This window comes from Phyllostomus discolor, chromosome 1 (assembly GCF_004126475.2).
Source record: "Phyllostomus discolor isolate MPI-MPIP mPhyDis1 chromosome 1, mPhyDis1.pri.v3, whole genome shotgun sequence".
Taxonomy (NCBI): Eukaryota; Metazoa; Chordata; class Mammalia; order Chiroptera; family Phyllostomidae; genus Phyllostomus; species Phyllostomus discolor.
The window spans coordinates 66,137,727-66,160,368 of NC_040903.2; the positions used below are offsets into that span (position 1 = coordinate 66,137,727).

The 22,642-nt window shown below is 42.2% G+C and overlaps 1 protein-coding gene across 5 annotated transcripts in view; it reads right to left on the reverse strand.

Moving 5' to 3' along the window:
* The window catches only part of FRMD4A (FERM domain containing 4A), a 584,868-nt gene that overhangs the window by 425,747 nt on the left and 136,479 nt on the right, over nucleotides 1-22,642 (reverse strand). Inside the window, exon 1 of one of the 5 annotated variants that reach the window (XM_036023890.1) lies at nucleotides 20,154-20,378. The exons of 1 other annotated variant lie outside the window; for it this stretch is intronic. In XM_036023890.1, the coding sequence (XP_035879783.1) occupies nucleotides 20,154-20,255 (102 nt within the window). In that variant the 5' untranslated portion in view covers nucleotides 20,256-20,378. Of the gene's footprint in view, nucleotides 1-20,153; nucleotides 20,381-22,642 lie in introns of those variants that run through there. 3 more of the 5 variants (XM_036023900.1, XM_036023893.1, XM_036023909.1) reach the window with 3 other exon arrangements.

The window sequence follows — 22,642 nt, forward strand, 5'->3', positions numbered from 1 at the left end:
CATAGAAGTATCCAGTGGGTTTGGAGGAAATGGCTTTTAAATACCTCCCTCATCATCTTAAATCCACAGGTCCATTTCCCACCCTCAGGAAAGGTAGGAGAAGGGGGCATGTACAGACTGTTAATTCTGTATGTTTCATGTCCCCAAGTGGCATCCCCATCCTGGCCAGCTTTCTTTCACTTAAGTTCTAGGTCTGCACAGTTGATTATAAAAGGAAGTATGTTAAGGTGTAAGGACACATCACACATTTAATACATTGTCCCCCTTAGTGAAAACAAACCAACACCCGTGACTTGTGGTAGAGTTAAGTAGTGTCAACTTCATTCTCAGATGATAATTAGATTGTTATTTTCATTTATACTACAAAGCTGAAGTAGAGATAATATTACTTCATTTGCACATTGAATAATATTTTGCATATTAATGAGACTAGACTGTGTTTTGTCCAGCCAATGTACTCATTTTTATTTCTCCCACTCTATACTGCTTTGACCTCATCAGCAGTTCCAAAATATTCCACTAAGAATAGAGCATTTTCTTTATTAATTGGGGCACAGCCAATGATTTTTTTCTTTCCCTGTGCATATTTACCTTCATATTCCTCACTCCTCTCCTATCTCAGAGAGCCCACGGCACTCCATCACCGTGGTTTCCTAGGAAACGCGCTCACCACTGGGAACCCCAAACTACACATTTCCATTTTCCTCCCCACCTCTTCTGCTAAGCTTTAACTGGTGACACAGGTGAAAATACATCAGCACATTTAAAAATTACTCCACCGATTTCATACTCATTCATGGAAAGACAACATAATTGCAGAAGATGGTGCTTTTCCTAGAGACATCTTGGTTAAGAATCACACCTGATATCCTAAGTATTGGATTTATCAAATGCTTAGGGATTTTGCATACTGCTCAGAGGCTAAGACTGAAGTTATTAAAATTCTTGACTTCCCAGTCCAGAACTCCATGGGGTAGTTCCAGTGGTTACTTGCTGGTGTACGTGTGTGTGCAGAATAGTGTCTTTCCACTTAAGAGAATGAATGTCTGACTGAAGGGGCAGAACTTTCTCCAGTGAGGGCAGCCCACCCTGCCTGTAGCTCTTTCTCCCTCCTGCTCCCAGGGTGGATTTCTCCAAAATGCTGTAGGTTAATTTTTGGAGATGTTTAATTAGTTTTTATCCTTGTATTTTTCTCTCCTTTGTTTTAGGAAGGCAGCAGGCTCCAGGGCCCCTCACTTAAGCAAAGTTTCTACCTCAGCCCAAAGCCAGAAGCTGCTTGCAGAACACCTTCCACCCCAGCTCTAGTTTTCTGAAACCAAGCTTGTTAAAGATGCCAGGATTCCCAGGGGTTGAAGAGAGAGGGGGTGGGACTTTGAGCAGCATGAAGGGAAGGCAATGTAATGTATCTATGCTGTCTCTCAATATACTAGAGTTTGCCAGAAAATAAATAAATATATATCCGAACCAGGATATAGTCATAGACTCCCATTAGAAAACTCTAAAGATAGTAACTCAGTCCATGAAACTGAAATAAAAATAACTGGCTGGCATCTTGGTTGTACCGACCAACTAAGGACAAATATCTAAGGACAAAAATCAAAATATCATGTTTGGGCCCCTTTGTCGGGCAGTTGCATCTAAGAATGGAGAGAGGAGAGACCCCCTCAGCCTGTGAAGGGGGCAGAGGTCAGGTTCCATGATCCATGAACAGTAGAGATCTTTAACCCCACGCTCCCAGGAAGAGGCATGACATAAGGGACTTCTGGGAATGATGGCCCTGAGCACTGGGCTTCCAGGCTGTGGCAAAGACTCCTGGGTCCCACACAAGGCAGAAAAGCAGAGAACTACCCAACTTCCCTCACACAGACTTGACAGTGAGCAATCAGTGGTGACCACGATGGACTGGAGTGGAAAGGTCTTTCCTCACTTTCCACTCACCATATAAGAAGAATGATAAGATTGGAACACCCACAATCTCATTGCAGAGATAAAGACTTAGATTCAAATTAATTCAATTTAAGAAACAAAAATCAATATTCATGCCCACCTGCATTTGTGAATAGACTAAGATTCATATCGGCTATATAGAAATGCTAACTTTTTTATGTTGTCTATTGAAAGATTTTTCTGATGAAGCCAGCAGATACAGATAGTATATACCAAATCTGAGTGTCAATACTTGCCTCTTGCATTCATCACAGACATTGTTCATCAATCCATCACAGATGGAGTTGCAGGAACTTCAGCTCGGGCTCCAGGCAGCCACAACAGCCAATGGGAACTGGTGCAAAATGAGAATCCTATCTGCCTTCCCTACAGTGAGGTCATACCCATGCAAAAGGTGGAATCATCCAAAAAGGGTCCTTCCCAGAGTCAGTTATCCGAGACAAGTGATCAAGAGCACCGAGCTCTGGAGGAAGCCTTCATGTGCCTGTTTCCCTCCCTTCCCCCTGCTGTGTGTCCCTCTCTGTTGCCTTTGTCAATGGGAAGTCACAAGGGAAGGTAAAAGGGAGGCACTTTCCTCTCTGCTTCTCCCTGCTGCCTCCCCTTCCCTCTGCCCTTTCCTCCATGAACTTGGCTCCCAGCTGCAATCCCTGCTGATTCTAACTCCTGACACCTGGGGTTCAGCCTGATGTGTTCTGGTAACATCACCTCCTCCCTGTGTCCCTACAGCCTTATGGGGGTAGTGGCTTCCTGCAGACACTTCACCACCCCTGCTTGGCTTCTTAGTTCTTCCAGCACCGGGGTAACCAGCTCCCGTCTTAAATAATCTGTGTTTGAAATACTATACTGGAACCTGACTGAAACCAGAAATTACCCCACACAGGCTGAGCAGGGAGCCTCTTTCTCTCTTGATTCCAGGCTCGAGGGTATGGCTTGTGAGAGCCTCTGTCAGCTCTGTAGGAAGTGTAGGGTGATGAAGAAGGAGGGCTTCTGACAGAGAAGGGAGCAAACAGTAGGCTCCACCAGGACCTGATGCTGAGGATGAGGGAATTATGCCTCTTAATAGAAGTTACCATAGCAAGTCTTCCTGTTCCCATTTTGTTATCATTAATACTTTAAAGTGATAAAGAAATGTTCCAGCTGGGTCTCGGCTGCACTGAGAGGTCTCATTTCACTTTGTAGATGTGTGGACCCCTTTCGAGGACAACCTGTTCCTGCACTTCCAGTGCCGACCTAACTTATTTTTGTTGTAATTTTGTTACTTAAATGTGTATAAGCATAAAAATAATCTCTTTATGCTTAGAGTTCTTACACAACTATGAAGTCAAATTTGTAAATTATATATATGCATGTATATAATCAATAAAATTCAAATTAACACTGTTGATTTAGCCTGATGATGATTTTTTTCCCTGAAACAATATTGCTGCTTTTAGCATGAATACATTTCTAACTCCCGTGTGTCTGGTTCTTTCAAGTATGCCATGCCGATATTACCATGTGCCAGGTGAGGAGTCAATTCTCCTATCATTTTCTTCCTGCTCAAACCTCTGCATGATCTTTAATAATACAGGGCAAGGCCCTTGACCTACATTTGGAAAAACCACATAAATTATTTTAAGTAAGTCTCTACTCTTCCTCATTAGCTTGAAGGGAATACGGTGACAGTGCAATTGCAGCCAGTGCTCGACTATGAGGCAGACATCAGATGGTGTACAATCCTCTCCTACTCTTTGTATTTTGAAGAGTATTGTATTGAAACATAAAATAAAAATTCTTATAGCAGCTCCCTGAGAAACAGTACTAGTAGTCATGCCCTTGAGACCAGCTGAGTAGTGCTGGCAATAAATAATGAGCGGTCCCCAGGGAAGGTGGACTTCAAGTAAAAGGAACAACTCCAAGGATTAGGTGAAGGAGCTACTGTCTCTTTCAACGTAGAGACTCTTCTTCCTTGGACAGCCTCAAAGGGCGTGGGCTTGGTTTTAGCAACAGAGTCTAGCAGGTTCCCTTTGAGTTTTATGAATTTTGTGAAAATAAAATAAAATCAAGTAACCTCTGATCAGGCCATACTGATACCAACACATTAATTAATCATTAATTAACATATTTATTACCTATATTAACACCATACATATATAACAAAATTCACACTAGGGAGGGCACTGAGACATCGGGGCAATGATATTGAAAGTACCTGTGGGAGTAGAATGAGAGTGGATGAAGGTTTTGGAGGGAATTAATCAAATCTCTCTCTTTGTTTTAAGGATGCAATGCAAGTATAAAAAATTCCTATATGTAGAAGGGACTGTTTACACAGTTCCTTTTTTAGTATCATTCTCAATTATGTGCAGATGTACATACCACACAACACAGTGAAGACAGAGGTGTTATACAGGGAAACAAAATACAGGTGTTTTGATAGTCACTGTCTTTGGAGAGCAATTTGTAAATGTTGGGATATCCATACCTCCTAGCCAGTAATTCCCCTCCCAGGGGTAGACACTGGGAAGACTTTTCCCCATGAGCTCAAGGAAATGTGTGTAAGAATGGATATGGCAATATTGTTTGCAATGATTAAAAAGAGAGAGAGAGAACTGTCCACCCACAAGAGAACAAATATACGACTGGTGATATATTAATGTGCTGTTGTGCTCAAGCAATTCCTTCAGGAGGGAGAATGAATGAACTACAACTCAACATATTTATGTTGGTGACTTGCACACACAAATGTTTAGTGACCAGGGCAAGTTGCATAAAATTCATACACTTAGAATATACAAACATTCGTACCATTTCTGGAAAGCACTAAAATATACATAGAATATTATTTATTTTCATTATAAATATTTGTAATAGAAATATAAATAAAGGTCTGAGATTACGAACACCAAATCCAGGGTAGGCATTCCCTCTGAGAAGGGAGGAATAGGAATACAATTGGGGAAGGTGCACAAGGTATTCTACTCCTTCAGCACAGTTGTATTTCTTAAGCTAGGTGATACACACACAAGTCTATGTGTTTTCATGTGTTTTGATGTATCCCCAATAAGTCGTGATACATAAAACATTTTAGCAAATCAGTCACCTTACATAAAACTCAACTCTGCTTGGAAAACTCTTTAATGGAAACCTTTGAAGCTTCCACAAACTCCTGGAACATAGCTTGTAAAGCTGAGCACAAGCCTTGCCTGATGATCTCATTGGGTTTCTCCATCAAAGAGGCTTCTTTGCCCACTTGTTATTCTATCAAGACTCTCGGCATGAAAACATTAGCCTGTAAAGCAAAAGAAACTTACAGCAATCTGGATAAGTGTTTTCTTAAAACAAATACACCCATATGAAAGTAGTTGGTGTTATTTTTGGTGGTGGTTCATTTGTTTGATAGAGGAAAAGCTCCTGGGAGCTGCATGAAGGAACACATATTTTTACTGATAAAATTTGCCACCCCTTGGGAACTTCAGGGTTCAGGTCTGAAAGCTGCAGCCCAAGTCAAACCTGAATCTAAAACTGAGTTGGAAAACAACTCCCCTGTGCTCCTCAAAGGAGGTCCCATACATCAGATCAATCTCGCGAGAGGGAATGCCACCATTGCTCCCATGTCCTAGGATCTGGTCTTCACACAGACAGCCAGGGTCTTCTCCATGACCTCTTGTCTATCTCTGTGCCCACATGGAGCTCTCTGGCCTACCCTTCATTCTTTTTCCTGAGGAACTTTGTCACATATCTCACACTCAGAATACAACCAACCACAAGACAAATCTGGGAGGCATTTAGTACAGTGGAACAAGGGTGGGATTTGTGGCCAAATAAAGATTCAGATCCTGGCTCTATCTCCTTAATGACTATGGGGTATTGGGAAAGTTACTTTGACTTTTTCAAGCCTCTGTTTCTTCAGCTTTAAAATGGGTATGAAAACACCTAACTCATGAATTCATAACAGCAGCTGGAAGTCAGCAGATGACATCATTGTCCCCAGCCCCCTGGAGCCCAGCCAATACTGGCACTGACACAGCTCCTGCTGCAGGAGAGCCCCGCTGCTCTGGTTGGGGTGAAGGCCATCTGGTCTTATGCATCTGGCACCCATACATCTGTAGGTGAATATTAGCTTTATATGACATGGTGCACACAGCACATGAGGCAGATATTTAGTGAATGAGATGCTAACTCTGTACCTAGCCAATCTTACAATCCATGGGGGATGATTCTGAGAGCTTACTCCTTAAATGACAGTTTTATCTTTTTTCATAAACTACCTACTGAACACCTATATAGCAGGTGTGATGTGTATACAGGGTGGGGGGCAATGGGCAAAACCATAGGGACCTGGGAAAAAGTGACTCTATGTCTGCCCTCAAATCATGGAAGGACTCAAGTGTCACATAGAAGTGACACTTGAGTCAACTTAGGGAGGACTACAGAATCTTCAGGAAGATGAGAGGAGAACATAATCTGGACACAAGAATCATCAAGGACAAAAAGCAGGGCCAGGGAAGCCATGAATTTTTGGTGAAGCATCTGTAATGGGCATAATATCCCAAAACACAGTGGCAGCAGCAGAGACTGAATAGGTAGGTGAGGATCTAACTACAAAGGGCCTGAATGTCGCTGTCACCACAGGGGGAATTTTGAGATGAAAAATGACATGATCAGATTTGTGTTTAAGAACAGTGTTTCTCTGTGTAGTGAATTGATGGATTAGAGGGAGTGGGTTGTGAACACCAGAAACCCAGCTAGAAGACGATGGCAAAAATTTAGTCCAAAGATGGCCACTTGCACCAGAACTATAACCATGTGGATGGTGAAGAAGAAACAGATCCAAGGTATACTGAAGAGATTAAGTAACAGGATGCAGAAACCGGTGGAATATAAAGAGCAGGGACTAAGAGAGGGTGTGTGAAGACCCAAGGGTTTGGCTTGAACCTGGTTGGAGGAGGTGGCCACTTGGTGAGTAGGCAACACAGAGAGAGGAGCAGCTTAAGGAGCTAACCATGAGTTCAGAGAGATAGAAATATCTTTGGAATATCCAGGTATTAATTTAAAAAAGCACTACAACAAAAACAAACAACAACTTGGGTAGCCATGAAACTTGAGAGAGAGAGGTGTGGTTCAGAGGTGGAGATTCTGGAGGCCTCACATAATAGTGGTCAACAAGACCGAGAACTTGGACCTGTGATTTGGGATGGTGTGGAGGAAATGCCCCCTCTGCTGACAATGCCTCTACACAGAATGCCTTGGTATCTGCAGCAACTGGTTCTAGAAAATCCTTACAGGAATGCAGTTAAACAAAAGGGAGAGATCTGAAAGAACTCTTGAAATGGCAAAAAAAAAAAGAGAGAGAGAGAGAGAACTCAAGATTAATGTTAAAGTGACAGGGAGAAAAGTGTGGAAAATAACCACATTAACCACTTAGAATGACTATGTTCCCCTTGTCCACATGCCCCCTCTGACCTGACACTGCGCCCCTTCTGCACATGGGAGCACTGAGCTAATTCTTCCTTTGTGTGGACCGTCAGCTTTCACTACAGAGGCCGAAGCACTCTGGACATTCATCCCACCATATATGCTTGTAAGGGAGGCCCTGCATTCTGCCAGTCATGACTACAAAATAGCAGTGGGGAGAGATTGCATCATCAATATAAGCTATTAGAACAGCAATTGTCATTTACCAATACTAGGCAAAGCTCAGTTTTGTGGCTTCTTCAGTTGTACCAATAAATTGGTTAGAGCTGCCCCATCCAGCACAAGGCCACTAACCACGTGCATCTGTTGAGCACACAAAATGTGGCCAGTTTGGATTGAGTTGTGCTATAAACATAAAGGCACATTGGGTTTCAAAGACACTATGAAAAAGAATGTACAATATTTCATTATTAGTTTTATATTGATTACTTAGACAAATGATAATGTTTGGGGTATATTTAACTAAATGAAATATATTGTGAAACAATAAAATAAAGGGGAAAAAGAAAATACATTGTTAAAATGACTTGCACTGTATCTTTTAATTTTTTTAATGTGGCCACCAGAAACTCTAAAATCATGCATGCAACACACATGGTGGTTGGAGCTGCATTCCTGCCGGCCAGCACTGCGCCAGAGACCTGAAGTGTTCTTCGCTCCTGGCCACACACCATGGCGCACCCCAGGCAGCATATACTATGGCATATCCTGGCACATACTATGCTTCATTGTCTTATGTATCCCTAAAATTCAAAACAAAGTAATTTACTGCAAATGTTAATATCTTTCCAACCTATGCCTTATAGACATGTGAAGAGCCCTACCCAAAAAGGGATCCATGATTTACTCAACCTGTGAAGTTAATAAAAAGTTGCTTTATGGCCTGTAAAGTAACATCTAAATCCTGCTCCATTCCTACCACGTACCAACTGTCATTGGAATCACCTTCAGAAGCATTGACTTGGAAAGTGAATGATGGCTACATATACAAACTTGGTAAATATGAATTCTTAAGCAGACACTTAAGAATAACAGAAAGTCTATGTATATAGGTGGGGTTACTCTAGCTCTCAAAGCTCATTGTTTACATAAGGACTTTGGTCTTGATCAAGCTGCTCAGTATCCTACACTGTGTTTCCTACGCTGCCTTACCCAGTGTTAAACACAGTGTTTTACTTGGAAATCTTAAGAGAAACAACTGCAGTCTAGTTTCCCCATTTAGGAAAGATGTCCCAAGTTCATGCTCTTTGTATAAGATAAAGGAAATCTTACAACACTAAATAGGATCTTCCTTTGGGCATTTTTATCCCTTTTAAGACAATCAGTTATTGCCATTAACATAGTAATTCCCTTTGAGTATCAATGTGGAGTTAATTTACCCAATTGCTATCATCCACTTCTTTAAAAGCATCACAATTAGTGAAAAGTGGCCTTTGGAAAAAATGATCATCTCCTGCTTCTAACTTCTAGCTCCCATTTATTTCCGAAGGGAAGTGATGGGGTTGCTTTGTCTTGTTTGTGGACTCTTTAACACTTCCCCTTTTGTTTGTACAACCGTGACAGAAGGAAACATGTTTATTGCCTGACACTCGATATGAGCACTTAATAAATCCTTGTTGGATGAATAAGTAAATGAGATAGAAACACTGCCAGATTACTTTTTCCTTTTCAACAGCTTTGCTGCTAAGTGTTTTCTCTTCCTGCTGGAGATGTAACCAACAGATCTGACTGGGAAAATGAATAGAATTACCATTAATAAATCAACTCCCCTGTTTTTTATATATCAGAAATCATGTCCCCTTCCCTCCCTCAGTCATGTTACATTTTACCTGCCACACTCGCATTCCAGTATAACAGCAGGAGGCAGAGGCCTGAGGCCGCTCCTCTTTCTTCTTTTAACCAATTGACTAGTGCCCCCTGCAATTGCAGCCCACCTGCCCCTAGGAGTAGCCACCCAGGGCCCTGTTATCCCATTTAATGAAGCCAGTGGCCCGTGTATTTTCTCATTTATCAGAGCCATCCAGACAGCTTCCACAGAGGCTTCATAAACTCTCCTGGGCCAACAGGAATTTTTTGGCACATGATGGCAAAAGGCTTTAAATCAACCATGGCTTGAAAGCCCAGCCGTTAGCTGCCTGGCATTTGCTGTGTGTTGCTGGCTCTTTCATCTACCGTCTGGGGTGTGGAGCAAGCCTTGAATCCTGCATTTGCCCAGGCCTAGTCTTAAAGTGCCAAAGCCATCCCTGTCTGGGACTAGGAGAGCTGTTCCATCTGGGGAAGCTGAGAAGGGGTGTCCCTGTGCCTACTCCTCGTGCTTCCTCTCAGGCAGCTGCCAAGGAACCCCAGGCTCCTGTACCCCAGGCAGCTCTAAAGCCTGACTCTGCAGCCAGTTTCTGCAGCTCCTGTGATATGGTTTCCTCCGGAGTCAAGCTGTCTCAGGATTCATGTGGTTCAAATTAAATGAACTGGTGGATTAGACTAAGCTAACACTGTACACTTCACGCTCCCATTACTCCCGGTTTACAAGGAGGTAATGGCAAATTCAGACTCTCTTCCTCTGATTTCTTCATTTCTAAGTTGACCACGGGGGCACAGAAAGAAGGGGGCTTTGGGGCCAGGGAGCTTTGGGTTCAAACCCCTGCTTTCTCCACTTCTGATTTCCGTAGCTCTCAGGAACCCCACCTCTTGGAGCCTTCATTTCCCATTTACAAAATGAGGTTAAAATACCTACTTTTCAAAACTCTTATAAGTATTAGAGGTTTTTTTAAGTAAAATTCTTGTCCTTTATAGTAAATGCTCAGTAAATTGCAATCATTATTATAATGATTATTAAAATATCACATTATTTAAATAGTCTACATTAATATTTTATAATTAATATATAATACATTTTATTAGATACTATATTTATAACCAATACCAATATTATATAAATTATGTGTTAACATTATGACAATATATTAATAAATGTCTACTGAAATACGTGTATCATATTATATTAAAATGCTAATATATGACAGCTATTATAATATTTATATACTGTTACATTGTATTAACATAGTGTCATTAATTCACAGTTACTTTAAAATATTGATTAATATTGCTTTGCACTGATATAAGGAGTTAACTTGTTTTACTGTTTTTCAGCTAGTCTATGCTCCCTATTGAGATACTCTGGCAGTTGAAGAAAATAAAGTCAGCATTTTTTCCTATTTGCCTAGAGTAAATACAGTCTGGTTTTATCTGGAAAAGAGTCATTTGCTTTTTTCAACAAAAGTAGAGTCATTAAGACACTTCGGAGTAGAAAGTTCCAACTCTAAGTCAGGAGTAACAATAACCCTGAGCTGAAGTTAACATTAGCCCTCAGTTATCTCCACACATCAGTCTCCTAACCCTGGAAACTATTAAAACACCCTGGCAATGTTAGCTATTATTACTAACCAGAAATAACAAGATAGGAGAAGAAAAACTAAAATAACCTACCCACTATTTGACCCTGAAAATTCAGTCTTAGAGGCAGTCACCCTGTGGAATTTGCCCATCCTATTTTGTGGAGACAGTTCTACACTGTATTTACCCAGCTATTCTGGCCTCATGACCTCTGCTCAATGCTCAGTATTTATCAAACCTACATGAGCCCTTAGAGAACTACAAGAGTTTTGTGTCCTGCATTCAGTCACTAAATACATAGCAAGAGCCTGCAACTTTGCTTGCACCATGCTACCTAGTAGGCAAATAGGGCAAAGAAGATACAATGAAGCCTGATTTCAAGAAGCTCCTGGCCCACTGCAAAAGGAGAAAATATACCAGTACATGTGGTTACTGAGTGTGAGGAAGCCTGGGGCTGAGGTAAACAGAGCATACTGTGGACCCACCCTAGTCACAGGGGCCAGAAAAGGCAAGGTAGTGAGGGCAGGGTGGTGAGGGCAGGGCTCAAAGATCTGGATGTTCAGGGAGCTGCAAGGCCTTCCCTGAGGCGACTGGATGGCTGTCAAGTTTTTCAACATGTGGTGAAAGGATTGACCAAATCAGCGTCCTCCAGCCTTCCAACAAAATGTGGGTTCTTGGGCCTCATCTCAGACTTAATCGGGATCTCTGAGAGAGGTGCCTGGGAACTGTTGAAAACACTTCAGGTGACTGCACTGTTCAGCTAAAGCCTGAGAACTGCCAGGGTAGAATGTCGAGGAGAAGAATGAAGAAGCACGAGACAGAGTAAGTGAGCAAGGGTCAGGTCTAGACAAGCCTGGAAGGCCAGATACGCTGCTTGGACTTCACGCAGGTCCCAAGTGGTGGTGTGTTGGTAAATAGCTAAAAACCAGCTCTTGGGTGGGAGGGCCCTGTTTCATAGCTGGCTGATTTCTGAGTTGTAACTACTGTATGAAAGATCAGATGAGAGACTGTATGTTCAACTTCACAAGATTTAAAGCACAAAAGAAAGATTATTTTTTATGAAGGGGTCAGTTAAGATTTGATAAAACTAAGGACCAACACAGAAACATGATTTTCTTGAGGTCCTGGACAGGAAAAATTTTGGCTTGAGCTGAATCTACCAATCTTTTCCACTAAACTATCTATTTACCGTAATTATTTGTTGTGAAATTCCTTATTGTGATAAAACCTGACTATGCTACAAAGGCATCTGCTTTATTCTGAGCTCTCGATAGGCAAGGACCCAACTTCATAGGGACCTTGCAGGCAGGAAAAGTTTTCTTTCTGTGTCTAAGCTAACAGCATCATCCTGATGATAGATCATCTGTCTTTCCTACTGCATTCATGACTGTGATGACTTATTCTACACATGTGTCATGACTTGCCTTTCTGCACATACTCATCAGCATATTTATTCATACATTCATACCAGTAACAGTTGTGCTGAGACCTTATAGGCCTTGACTGTTGACTTCTCACAATACTCACTGAGATAGGCTATTACTGTATGCATCTTATACAGGAGGAAACTAAGGCTCTGAAAAGTTATCTCCTAGTAAGTGGTGGAGCTAAGGTTTGAACCCAGGTAGTCTGATTAAGATAGGGTTTGGTGCCTCATATCCCTCCTTCTCATTAACCGAATAAATTGCCCTGGAATCCCCAACTTCCTTTCCATGATTCACGGATGCCTTGAAAGTGGTCATTTGAAAAACAATAAATATGTCCTGTTTGCACCCAACTGAGTTCAGTGGTTCAATAAAAACATTACAGTACAGTAGCTCTTTGTAAAAGAACTTGATGCATGCCTCGTAAACAAAACTATTTCTGCTTTTATTGGCTCTATGGAAAAAAATTCACAGCATCATAAAAACATGGAATGTCTTAAAGGCTCCTCTTGGCTTCTTAGGTTGGATCCTCCCTACCTGTCTCAGAGCCTCCAGACTAGAAACTGTATCAGCCCTTCCTCAGGAAAACATGTTAATGTCAAGAAACAGTGCCTTGAATTTAATCTAAACCTGTCATGCTTCAATGCCAGCAGGTTTCCTCTTATTTAAGCCTCCATTAAGATAAAGTATAGCCTGTCGTTAGCTGGTGAATAATGTTGTGTATATTTAATGTGCTTGAAAGTAATTGTCAAGCCCCCCTCTAGTCTTTCCCTACTCAGGCTACACCATCCTTCAGTCCGTACTGTGGTCTAGATCACAGAGTTCTTAAAAGGGAGATTCCAATATTTAGTCAAAACCCATGTATCAAGCAGGTGGAACACAATGGATCATTTCAGACATTATTCCCTATGGAGGCCTGGCAAAGTTTCAGGTAGATTTAGCATAATTCTAAGTGATTTTAAGGGTTTCATATAGTGTATGATAATTGGCCCGAAGAGCCAGAGAGCCTTTGACTATGCTCTTTTGATTCTTTCTTTGCTATCTATATTGTCTGTAATTTCAGAATTTTCACATCTCACATCTGTATCAAATGTACTTCCAAAACTGCAGTGTGGTTGAAACGGACACTCCTCGAGCTAACTGTAACTGTGGGGCACTTACCCTGGGTGTGCAAGAGCAGAACTTGCAGGACACAGTCCTTGTGTTAATCTCAAGGGCTCATTCTTTGTAAGCTCAGCGTCCATTTCTCAGTAAGTGTCCCTTTCATAAATGGCCTGATCCTTTCAGAAGACATTCTTTAGAAAACTACTTTGTGCCACAAATCAGAAGTCATTCTTTTCAAAAAGTAACTGTAGTGCAGTAAATGACGCAATGTCTTTGTGGCAGAAATAAGAGCCATTCAGACAGATAACAAGCACTTTCTCTAGGGAATTAACTAATTATTAAGGAGAGCAGATAGTAAAGGCAGCAGCATCACAGTATTCTAAAAACCCTAGTTAGCACACGAAATAGTTACTGAATTATCAAATTAAACTTTTTAACAATTAATACTCCATCCTTTATAAAGAGGTTAATTTTTGACATATAACATTATATTAGCTTTAGGTGTGCAACATAATGTGATATTTGTATATATTGCAAAATGATCACTATAATAAGCCTAGTTAACATCCATTCCCCAGGTTAACTACAATTCACTCACCATTTACTGTATCAACATTTAAGGAAAAACATCTGTATTTTTGTTTGGATATGAAAGATGGGCCTCCAGTCCCTCAAAAATTTAAACATAGAACTATCACAGGCTTCCAGTCAAGAGGGTGACATAGGTGAACATGGCTCACCTCTTTGCACAACCACATCAAAATTACAACTGAAGTACAGAACAACCATCACTCAGGAATGTCAGAAATAGAGTCGAATGGAAGTCTGACAACTACGGAATTGGAGAAATCACATCCACCCAGACCAGTAGGAGGGGTTCAGACACTGAACAGGCTGGCCCCACACCCACATGGATAAAATTCAGGAGGGATATCTCTAAAGCTAGGAGCCCCAGACCCACAACAGGCCCCCCAGCTTAGGATTCCCATGCCAGGAAGAGAAGTCCCCACAACTTCTGGCTGCAAAAACCAGCAGCAATTGAGTAGGTGGAGGAGGCTGCTGAAGCTGTAAGAAGTTCCTCTTGGAACTCACACACAGACTCACCTACTCAGACTCACTCCCTCTGAGCTCCAGCACCAGGGTGGCATCTTGAAGGGCACCAGTGGTAGGAAGAGACTGAGGTGTCTGCCATCAGGGTGAGCAAAGGCAATTGTTCCTTTGCTGAACCCTACGCCCTACAGAGCAGGTAGGCTAGTGCCATATCTGAGACTCCATCACCCTGGAGATCCACAGAAGCCCTGCCCCACCCAATTTACGAACCCACCCAAGTTGCATTTCCATAAGAATGGCTCGTCTTGGCTCCTAAATCCTATCAAACAAGAAACAGCTGACCTCAGTGAGCTCTAGGGCAGTCAAATTAGAGTTACAGCTAGGCTTCACCTGCGAATCTCCAAGCCCAGAACAAGTAGAGCCATCTCAGATTGCTTTACAGCTCAGGCAGGGTGCCCTAGGCAACACACGGGTAGGGGCTGACCTTGGCCTGCACCACCCAGGAAACCCCAGGGCCAATGCAACCAGTAGACAGCTACAGACCATGTTGGAGCACCACCACCCTGCCCCCTGCACAGCTGATCTTCCACAGAGGGCAGAGGTTGATGGTCAGTGGTCACAGCCAGTCCTTACAGCTCACTGGCCTCGGTAAATCCCTCCCATTGATCTGCCAACAGCAACCAAGGCTCAACTACAACAGGAGGGTTTACTCAGCTCACACAAAGGGCACACCTTAAGTACCCAGTTGGATGGTAGGGTAGGCTGTGCCACTGGGCCCTACAAGACACCTACTGTATTAGGCCACACTACCAAAACAGAGTCAAAATAGGTCTACCTAATACACAGAAACAAACACAGGGAGGCTGCCAAATCAAGGAGACAAAGAAACATGGCCCACATGAAAAAACAGATCAAAACTCCAGAAAAAGAGCCAAACAAAATGGAGATAAGTAATCTATCAGATGCAGTGTTCAAAACACTGTTTATAAGGATGCTCAAGGAACTTAGTGAGGACCTCAGCTGCATAAAAAAGACCCAGTCAGAAATGAAGTATACACTAATTGACATGAAGAACAATTTAAGGAAAACAACAGTAGCATGGATGAAGCCGAGAATCAAATCAATGATTTGGAACATAAGGAAGCAGAAAACAACCATGCAGAACCACAAGAAGAAAAAAGAATTAAAAAAATGAGGATAGTATAAACAGCCTCTGGGACAACTTTAAGAGGTCCAACATTCACCTCATGGGCTGCCAGAAGGAGAAGAGAAAGATCAAGAAATTGGAACTCTATCTGAAAGAATAGTGAAAGAAAATCTCCCCAATGTGCTTCAGGAAATAGATGAACAAATCCAGGAAGCACATAGAGTCTAAATTATGATAGATGCAAAGAGGCCCACTCCAAGACACATCATTACTAAAAGACCAAAGGTTAAAGATAAAGAGAGACTTCTAAAAACAAGGGTAAAAAGTTAGTTGATCCCCAGTAGGGGACACAGGAGAAGCAACCACACATTGATGTTTCTCTCCCTCTCTTTCTCCATCCCTCCCCTACCCCCAAAAACAAAAGAAAAAAAGAGGTTACCAGAAGGTTGCCAGATGGGAGGGGGGTGGGAGAGAATGGGTGAAAAGGTGAGGGGATTAAGAAGTACAAATAGGTAGTTACAGAATAGCAATGGAGATGTAAAGCACAGTGTAGGAAATGGAGTAGCCCAAGAACTTATACGCAAGACCCATGGACATGAACAATGGTGGGGGGATTGCCTGAGGGAGTAGGGGGTACTAGGTGGAGGGGGGGAAAGGAGGAAAAATCAGGACAACTGTAACAGCATAATCAATAAAACATAATTTAGAAAAGTAGAACTATCATATGACCCAGCAATTCTGCTTCTGAATATAAACCATAAGAAAACAACATCACTATGTTGAAGAGATATCTGCATCCCCCATATTCATTGCAGCATTATTTACAATAGGCAAGACACAGAAACAATCTAAGTGTCTTCAAATGAACAAGAAAAATGTGATATATGTGTATGTGTGCACACATATACACGATGGAATTCTATTCAGCAATGAGAAAGGAAATCCTGCCTTTTGTGACCACATGGATGAAGCTTGAGGACATTATGCTATGTGAAATAAGTCAGAGTGAAACAATTACTGTATGATTACACTTTGTGGAATCTAAAAACTATAAAATAAAAAAAAACCCATTCATAGTAAAAGAGATCAGATTTGTGGCTAAGAGAGGCAAGGGGTAGGGGATGAGAGAATTGGATGCAGGTGGTCAAAAGATACAAACTTCACTTATAAGAGTGATAGGTACAGGGGATGTGATGTACTGCATGATGACTATAGCTAATTCTGCTGTATGGTATACATATTTGAAAGTTTAAGAAAGTAGATCCTAAAAGTTCTCGTCACGCACATACACAAATTTTTGTGTCACTATATGAGATGATGGACATTAACTAAACTTATTGTGGTAATCATTTAAACATATATAAAGTCCTTCTCCTGTGCATTTTAAACTTACACAGTGCTATTAGGTCAATTGCATCTCAATAAAATTGAAAGAAAAAAAAGATGTCTCTCCAACCAAGTCCTCTTTCCTCCCTTCTTCTCCCCTCTCCTTTCTTCTCCTCTCCTTTTCCTCCCCACTCCTTCTTCATCTTTTTTTTTTGTGTGTGATACTGCAGCTTCTCCAGAACACACTCCTTACACCCATGAGAAGTGAAGACTTGGCTTGATTTCACATTGCAGCAGGCACTGGCAAGCAGGCAACACAAGAAGCTGAAAATAAGGGGAATTTTTTTGCCAGCCTCATTCACTAGAGGCAGTGCACAGAGGATGAAAGTGAATTGTGAAGGTTGGAGGATTAAAAATCAAATTTAAAAAGGACACATTTAAACAGTACACACAGATGATTAATCCTAAAATTCTCTCCTTTACTCTCACAGGAGAAAAGATTCAATCAACATTTCTCTTTTTTCCCATTTTCCCCTCTGCCTCTGCAAACATCATTTGTTGTGGTTAGAATCCTGAGGCCTGTGTCATGGTCTCCCAGGAGGCCAGTCAGAAGTATATCCATCATCCTAGAGACTCCATGAGATTGCATTACACATAAAAGGAAGGATAAGTAGAGTACCCAAGTGAATCCAGGCAAAAGCCAATAGCTGTGCTAAGCCCATGTATTGGTGACAACACACCGTGACATGGGGAAGACAGCTGCTGCCCTGTTTCTAGGTATGTCAGGTGTGGCCACCACCCAGGAGACAGTGAATGCTCAGGTGCCCTCTATGCAACCATCTTAATTTTAACACTCATGAACATGTTGCCCACCCCATTTTGCCACTTCCAGTTAATCTCATGCATATTTATGTGCCGATTATGCAAATCCCAAGATAAAAATGCATTAAGCACCCATGATTTAGACTAGTTAAGTATATTACATGGTGTAATGAAATTACTGCATGATGTCCAATTTACCTCAACACTTGCTTTAAACTGTCAGTAAGTTATTAAGTAACCATAACACACCAACACTCAGCGCTAAGAGGCTTTCTTTCTTTGTCCAGCCCATCACAGTGCCATGAAATCAGAAACTTCAAGCGACATCCTTACTGAAGGGGAGAATATTCCAGAATAGACTTAAAAAGACATAATGTGGATCAAGGTTTAAGAATCAAAACACATGGTCTCTGGCAAATAATTTGGATCAATTTTTCAAAATCAGTAGGTAATATCTACAACACGGGACATAGCCATTGACAAACTAAAGCTGGTCTTGTCAAGTTTTACACTGTCGGGTCTTGTTCCCTGAGTCACAGTTCCTGTAGGTCACCGAATTCAAATGTAATTTGAATTTTTCAATATGGAAATATCTATTTCCAGCATCATAAATAAAAAGATTTTAAAAATTCACTAAAGCAACTTCACACACACACACACACACACACCTTGAAACCTAAAAATTAAGGGGTTTGAATGAGTTAGTTTGCTCTGTAGAAATTTTGTTTGCTCTTTGGTGGGACCCAAGCCTTCATGGTATCACTGTTCATTAGATGATATGTTGGTTAAGGAACAAGCTGTGATGTGGATCACACTGATAAACATAATATATGAGTGGCCTGACCCACTGCCATCCGTCTCTCTCCCTATTACAACATGCCATTTTAATCGGCCCACAGTGTGATTTACACAGTGCCAGGGTCCTCACTCATTTGCATAGGGAACTCCTCAAAGTCTATGAGAACGGTACTTGCCTTCAGTTATGAGCTCAGATCCACTGATCTGATGGGAACCTGATACAGTGCACATCACTGGGACAAAGTGTATGAGGCAGCAATTTCAAAAGTGCACAGAATGAACAGATGACATTGCCATTCGCTAAAGCATTCAAACCTCATCCTGTCCATGAAAGGAAACAGGCATCTAGTGCTGTTTGCCATTCTCTTCACAGTGGTACCTCTATGTGAAGCAGCACCTGCTATTCCCACGACACCTTGGATTGAGGTCTGCTGCTAGCAAGCATCATGACTTCATCGCCAGACTCAAGGACAACAAACCAGTCACAGAGGGGCTCTCCCAGCAGATCAGCCAGGCAGCTGAGGGGCTGGGATTAGAACCTTTGGTGACAAACTCTCACGTGGGGCTCTCCTAATGAATGATAATTAGAGGGCTACTGGGCATGACAGGGAGATTGGAAATTCTCCCAAATGAGGGGATGCTTTCATACTTAAGACCCTAGTTTTAGCATTATCTTAAAACATTGTGGTCATGCTTATTAACTAACAGCAGAGAAAATGTTCAGTGACAAAAGAGTCTGTCTGTGCTAGAATCACTAAAGTGAGTATCAAAGAGATGAGGTCAAAGCCTTTTCTGTTGGCATTAACTCTGCCACGTGCTTATAGAGCCAGATTCCTCCTGATATTTTGGAAATTTCTGAATAAGAGAAGTAGTATTTCTAGCATAATTTAGGACTTTTGGCCCACCCATTCAGAGTTCTTTGTGGAATTAGCAGAAATCAAATAGCTTCCTCATCACCTGAGCTTTCAATGGAAAGCCCTGTCCTGAGGCAGCCCTCTCTCAAGTGAAAAAAAAAAAAAAAAAAGCAAGCTCCCCCAGAGCAGAACAAGTTCCCTGAGCTTCCTGGAGACTGTCAGCAATTCCCCCTGAACATTTCAGGTCCAAGTTCAAGATGTCAGGCTAGTCCAGTGCTCTGCATGCTTTTCTGCCTATCTGGCAGTTCTCTGAAAACACGCTGACTTCCAGAATGCATTAACCTACTTTCCACAGAGGATTCCCTTGCCTTCTTGCTCTGACGGAGAGGAGGTGGAAAGAGGAGATTTCAAGCAGGAGCTGGGCATGCTCTGCTTTCAACGTGTTACTACTCCTCCCGCTAAACAGCAATGTAGCCTGAGCAATTGGTACTTCCTGCAACGAACAGCTCCCAGGCTTGCCTGGCCCCCAAGGAAGAGTGACTGGAAATCCTGCTAAAATATGGCTGTCTAATCAACCAAGAGGAGAACTCATTTACTAAGATTTCCATTGTCCACACTGACAGATGGCTCTCTCCCTGCCGCGCTCCCCTTTCTGCACATAGGGCTCTCTGTGAGGCGAACCTATTCTTTGAAAGATCCAGTTACATTTGCCAGCCTAGTTCTGAAACAAGACAAAAGCTCAGTGAGCTTCCCGTTCTCAAGGGCTCTCGGCACTTCAGCTGCCTTTTCTGTCCCTCCAAGCAGTCAAAAGACACCGCGATTCATTCCCCTTACCTTCGTCCTCATCGGAGACAGGAGCCCTTCCATTTTGGTGGAATTCTCATGCCAGCTGCTCTCCTCTCCAAGTTGCTCCCTCCCTGGGCAGGCTTTAAGCATCCCACACGAATAGAGCCATGTCGGGAAGCGCCCGCTGCTCCCGTCTCCCGGGCGGCGCCTCAGCACTGCCACCCTGTCTAACTTGAATCCCCAGTGCCTGAAAAGCGCGCTGTTCCTGGAGAAGCCTGCTCCTCTCCTCGCCCTCTTCCCTCTCTCTCTTTCTCTCGTGCGCTCTCTCTCCTCCCTCTCTCTCCTCCCTCTTTCCATAATCTGCCTACAGCTCTCTGTGTACCATGCTCACTTGACAAACGATCCCTGTCTTAGGTACCACATTTGAGCCAAGAAAAGTGATCGGAACCAAACCGCAGGGGCAGCTCACACAGGACAGGAGGCGAGGGGACTGAGCTCTGCCCGGGTGTGCTCTCTCCGTAGCTGACAGCTGACGGCACAGCTTTCCCTGCTCATTCATTCTTCTTCTAAGAAACTGGGACCCGACAGCAGTGGATCCAGTTGCCACCATTACTCGGGTGGATTTCTGGTTTAAGTGCAGAAAACTGAAAAAGAAATCTCACCTCTTGGGTGTTTCCAAATGCCCTCTTTTTAACCCAGTGTTGACCAGCATCTGGATAGTTAACTGGATTTTTTTTTCTGTATGACCAGATGTTCAGAAGCATAGTCTCTTCTTAGGAAAAGTTTCAAAACTGGAGTTATGGACTTGGTTCCTGACGAGCTGAGAATTAAAGAATAAGTATGTGTGCTGTCAGGACTCCAAATAAACCAGGACTGAGTTTTATTCATCATGGACAGACACCTGTGAAAAGCAGACAATGAAAAAATATTGCGAAGACCTGGATAATGAAGTTGAAAAGATGATATTTTCCTCAACTTTCTTATGCTTGAGATATTCTCTGTGTGGAAATAATTCAACATCTCTCCTTTACCTGGTGACTCCTTAATCGTAGCTGAGAACATCTTACCAAAGCTTTCACATCATGTATATGATACACATGTACCATACGTGAGCTTCTCAATGAAAATTGAAGCTGATGCACCTCATCTCTTGGATTGAACTTGTCCTATCTGCTGTTATGCCTAACTCCCAATACATCTCCGAGGTGGGGCAGTCCACACACTCTCCTCCAGATGGTGTCACAGACTGGCCCTCTTTTCCTGCCTCTTGCTTCATTCATGTTCTCAATTCTTGATTAACCCATTTTTTCCTCCTCCCATTCATACATCTGCATTCTGGAGAACATCAGAATCTGCACAACTATGTTACCTCCTGACTTGCCATTTCTGGGGACCTCTGGATCTTATTTCTCTTGTTATTGGCTTAAATATTACTTTCCTTACTCAGCATCCTAGTGTTTGAGATCTCTTACTCTTTTATTTATTCATTCAATCATTCAACAAATAGTTGCAATGTGCCTACCATGTGCCAGCATCTGTTCTAGTTTCATGTGACAGTAAGGAACAGGGCAGAAAAAAAAACATTGTCCTCATGCTCCTCTGTCCTCTCACAGGTTTGACTTGAAACTGAACCAACTAATCAAGCCCTCCCATCAATCACTGCATTTTTTATATCAACCTCTGCCCATGTTATTGTATTTTTCTCTACAGGATTGTAAACTGTCCCATGAGATTCCCCTTCCACAACAGCTCCATTCCCCCTGCAACCTTTCTGCTAACTGGATAACCATTACTGACTTTCTCTGAGACAACTAAAAATGAATTTGTTCCACGAGAATTCCATTCTTTCACTTCCATCTTTAATTCTATTCCCCACATCCTCCTTCTATTCCCTCAAAAGCTTTTTAATTCTTTTGGGTGGGGGAGAAAATCACTCTTGTCTTTTCAAGGCATATTCTTTATCTACCACGTTTACTACCCTGGGCATCACAGCAGGCTTGCTACCCTGCTCATTGTTGAGACATCACTCATTTTATGTGTAACACATAGACTTTGTCCCTTTTGATTCCTCAGGGACTTGGGCAAAGTATATCCATTGTTTGCTTTTTACTTCCGACAATTCTTTTCTGAAGCATTCTGTCCTGGTCTTTGTCTCTTCCCAATCCCAGAGACCGCCTCACCAGACTTACCAATCAGGATCACTTTTCTTGAATTTAGTCCTTGACTGCTTTTGTCATTAGCACAACTGATCAACCCTGCTTCTTCTTACTCTCTCTGACCCTAAATCTCCAAAGGGGTTAGTTTAAAGTGGTGGAACAGAGTAGGACTGTGTCAAGGTTAAAAAAGTTAGACTGATTACATGTTTAAGGCTAATTGGTTTCTTAAAAACTCCAGTCATATTATTCAGAACCAGAAAAGGCTTCCTGAGCCAGCAGAAGAGTCTTTAGGAAGGAATTCTGAATACCCTATATCATCACCACACTACATAAGAAATGTGTAACTTTTCTGGTTGTTCACATCATTCATCTTGCCCCTGG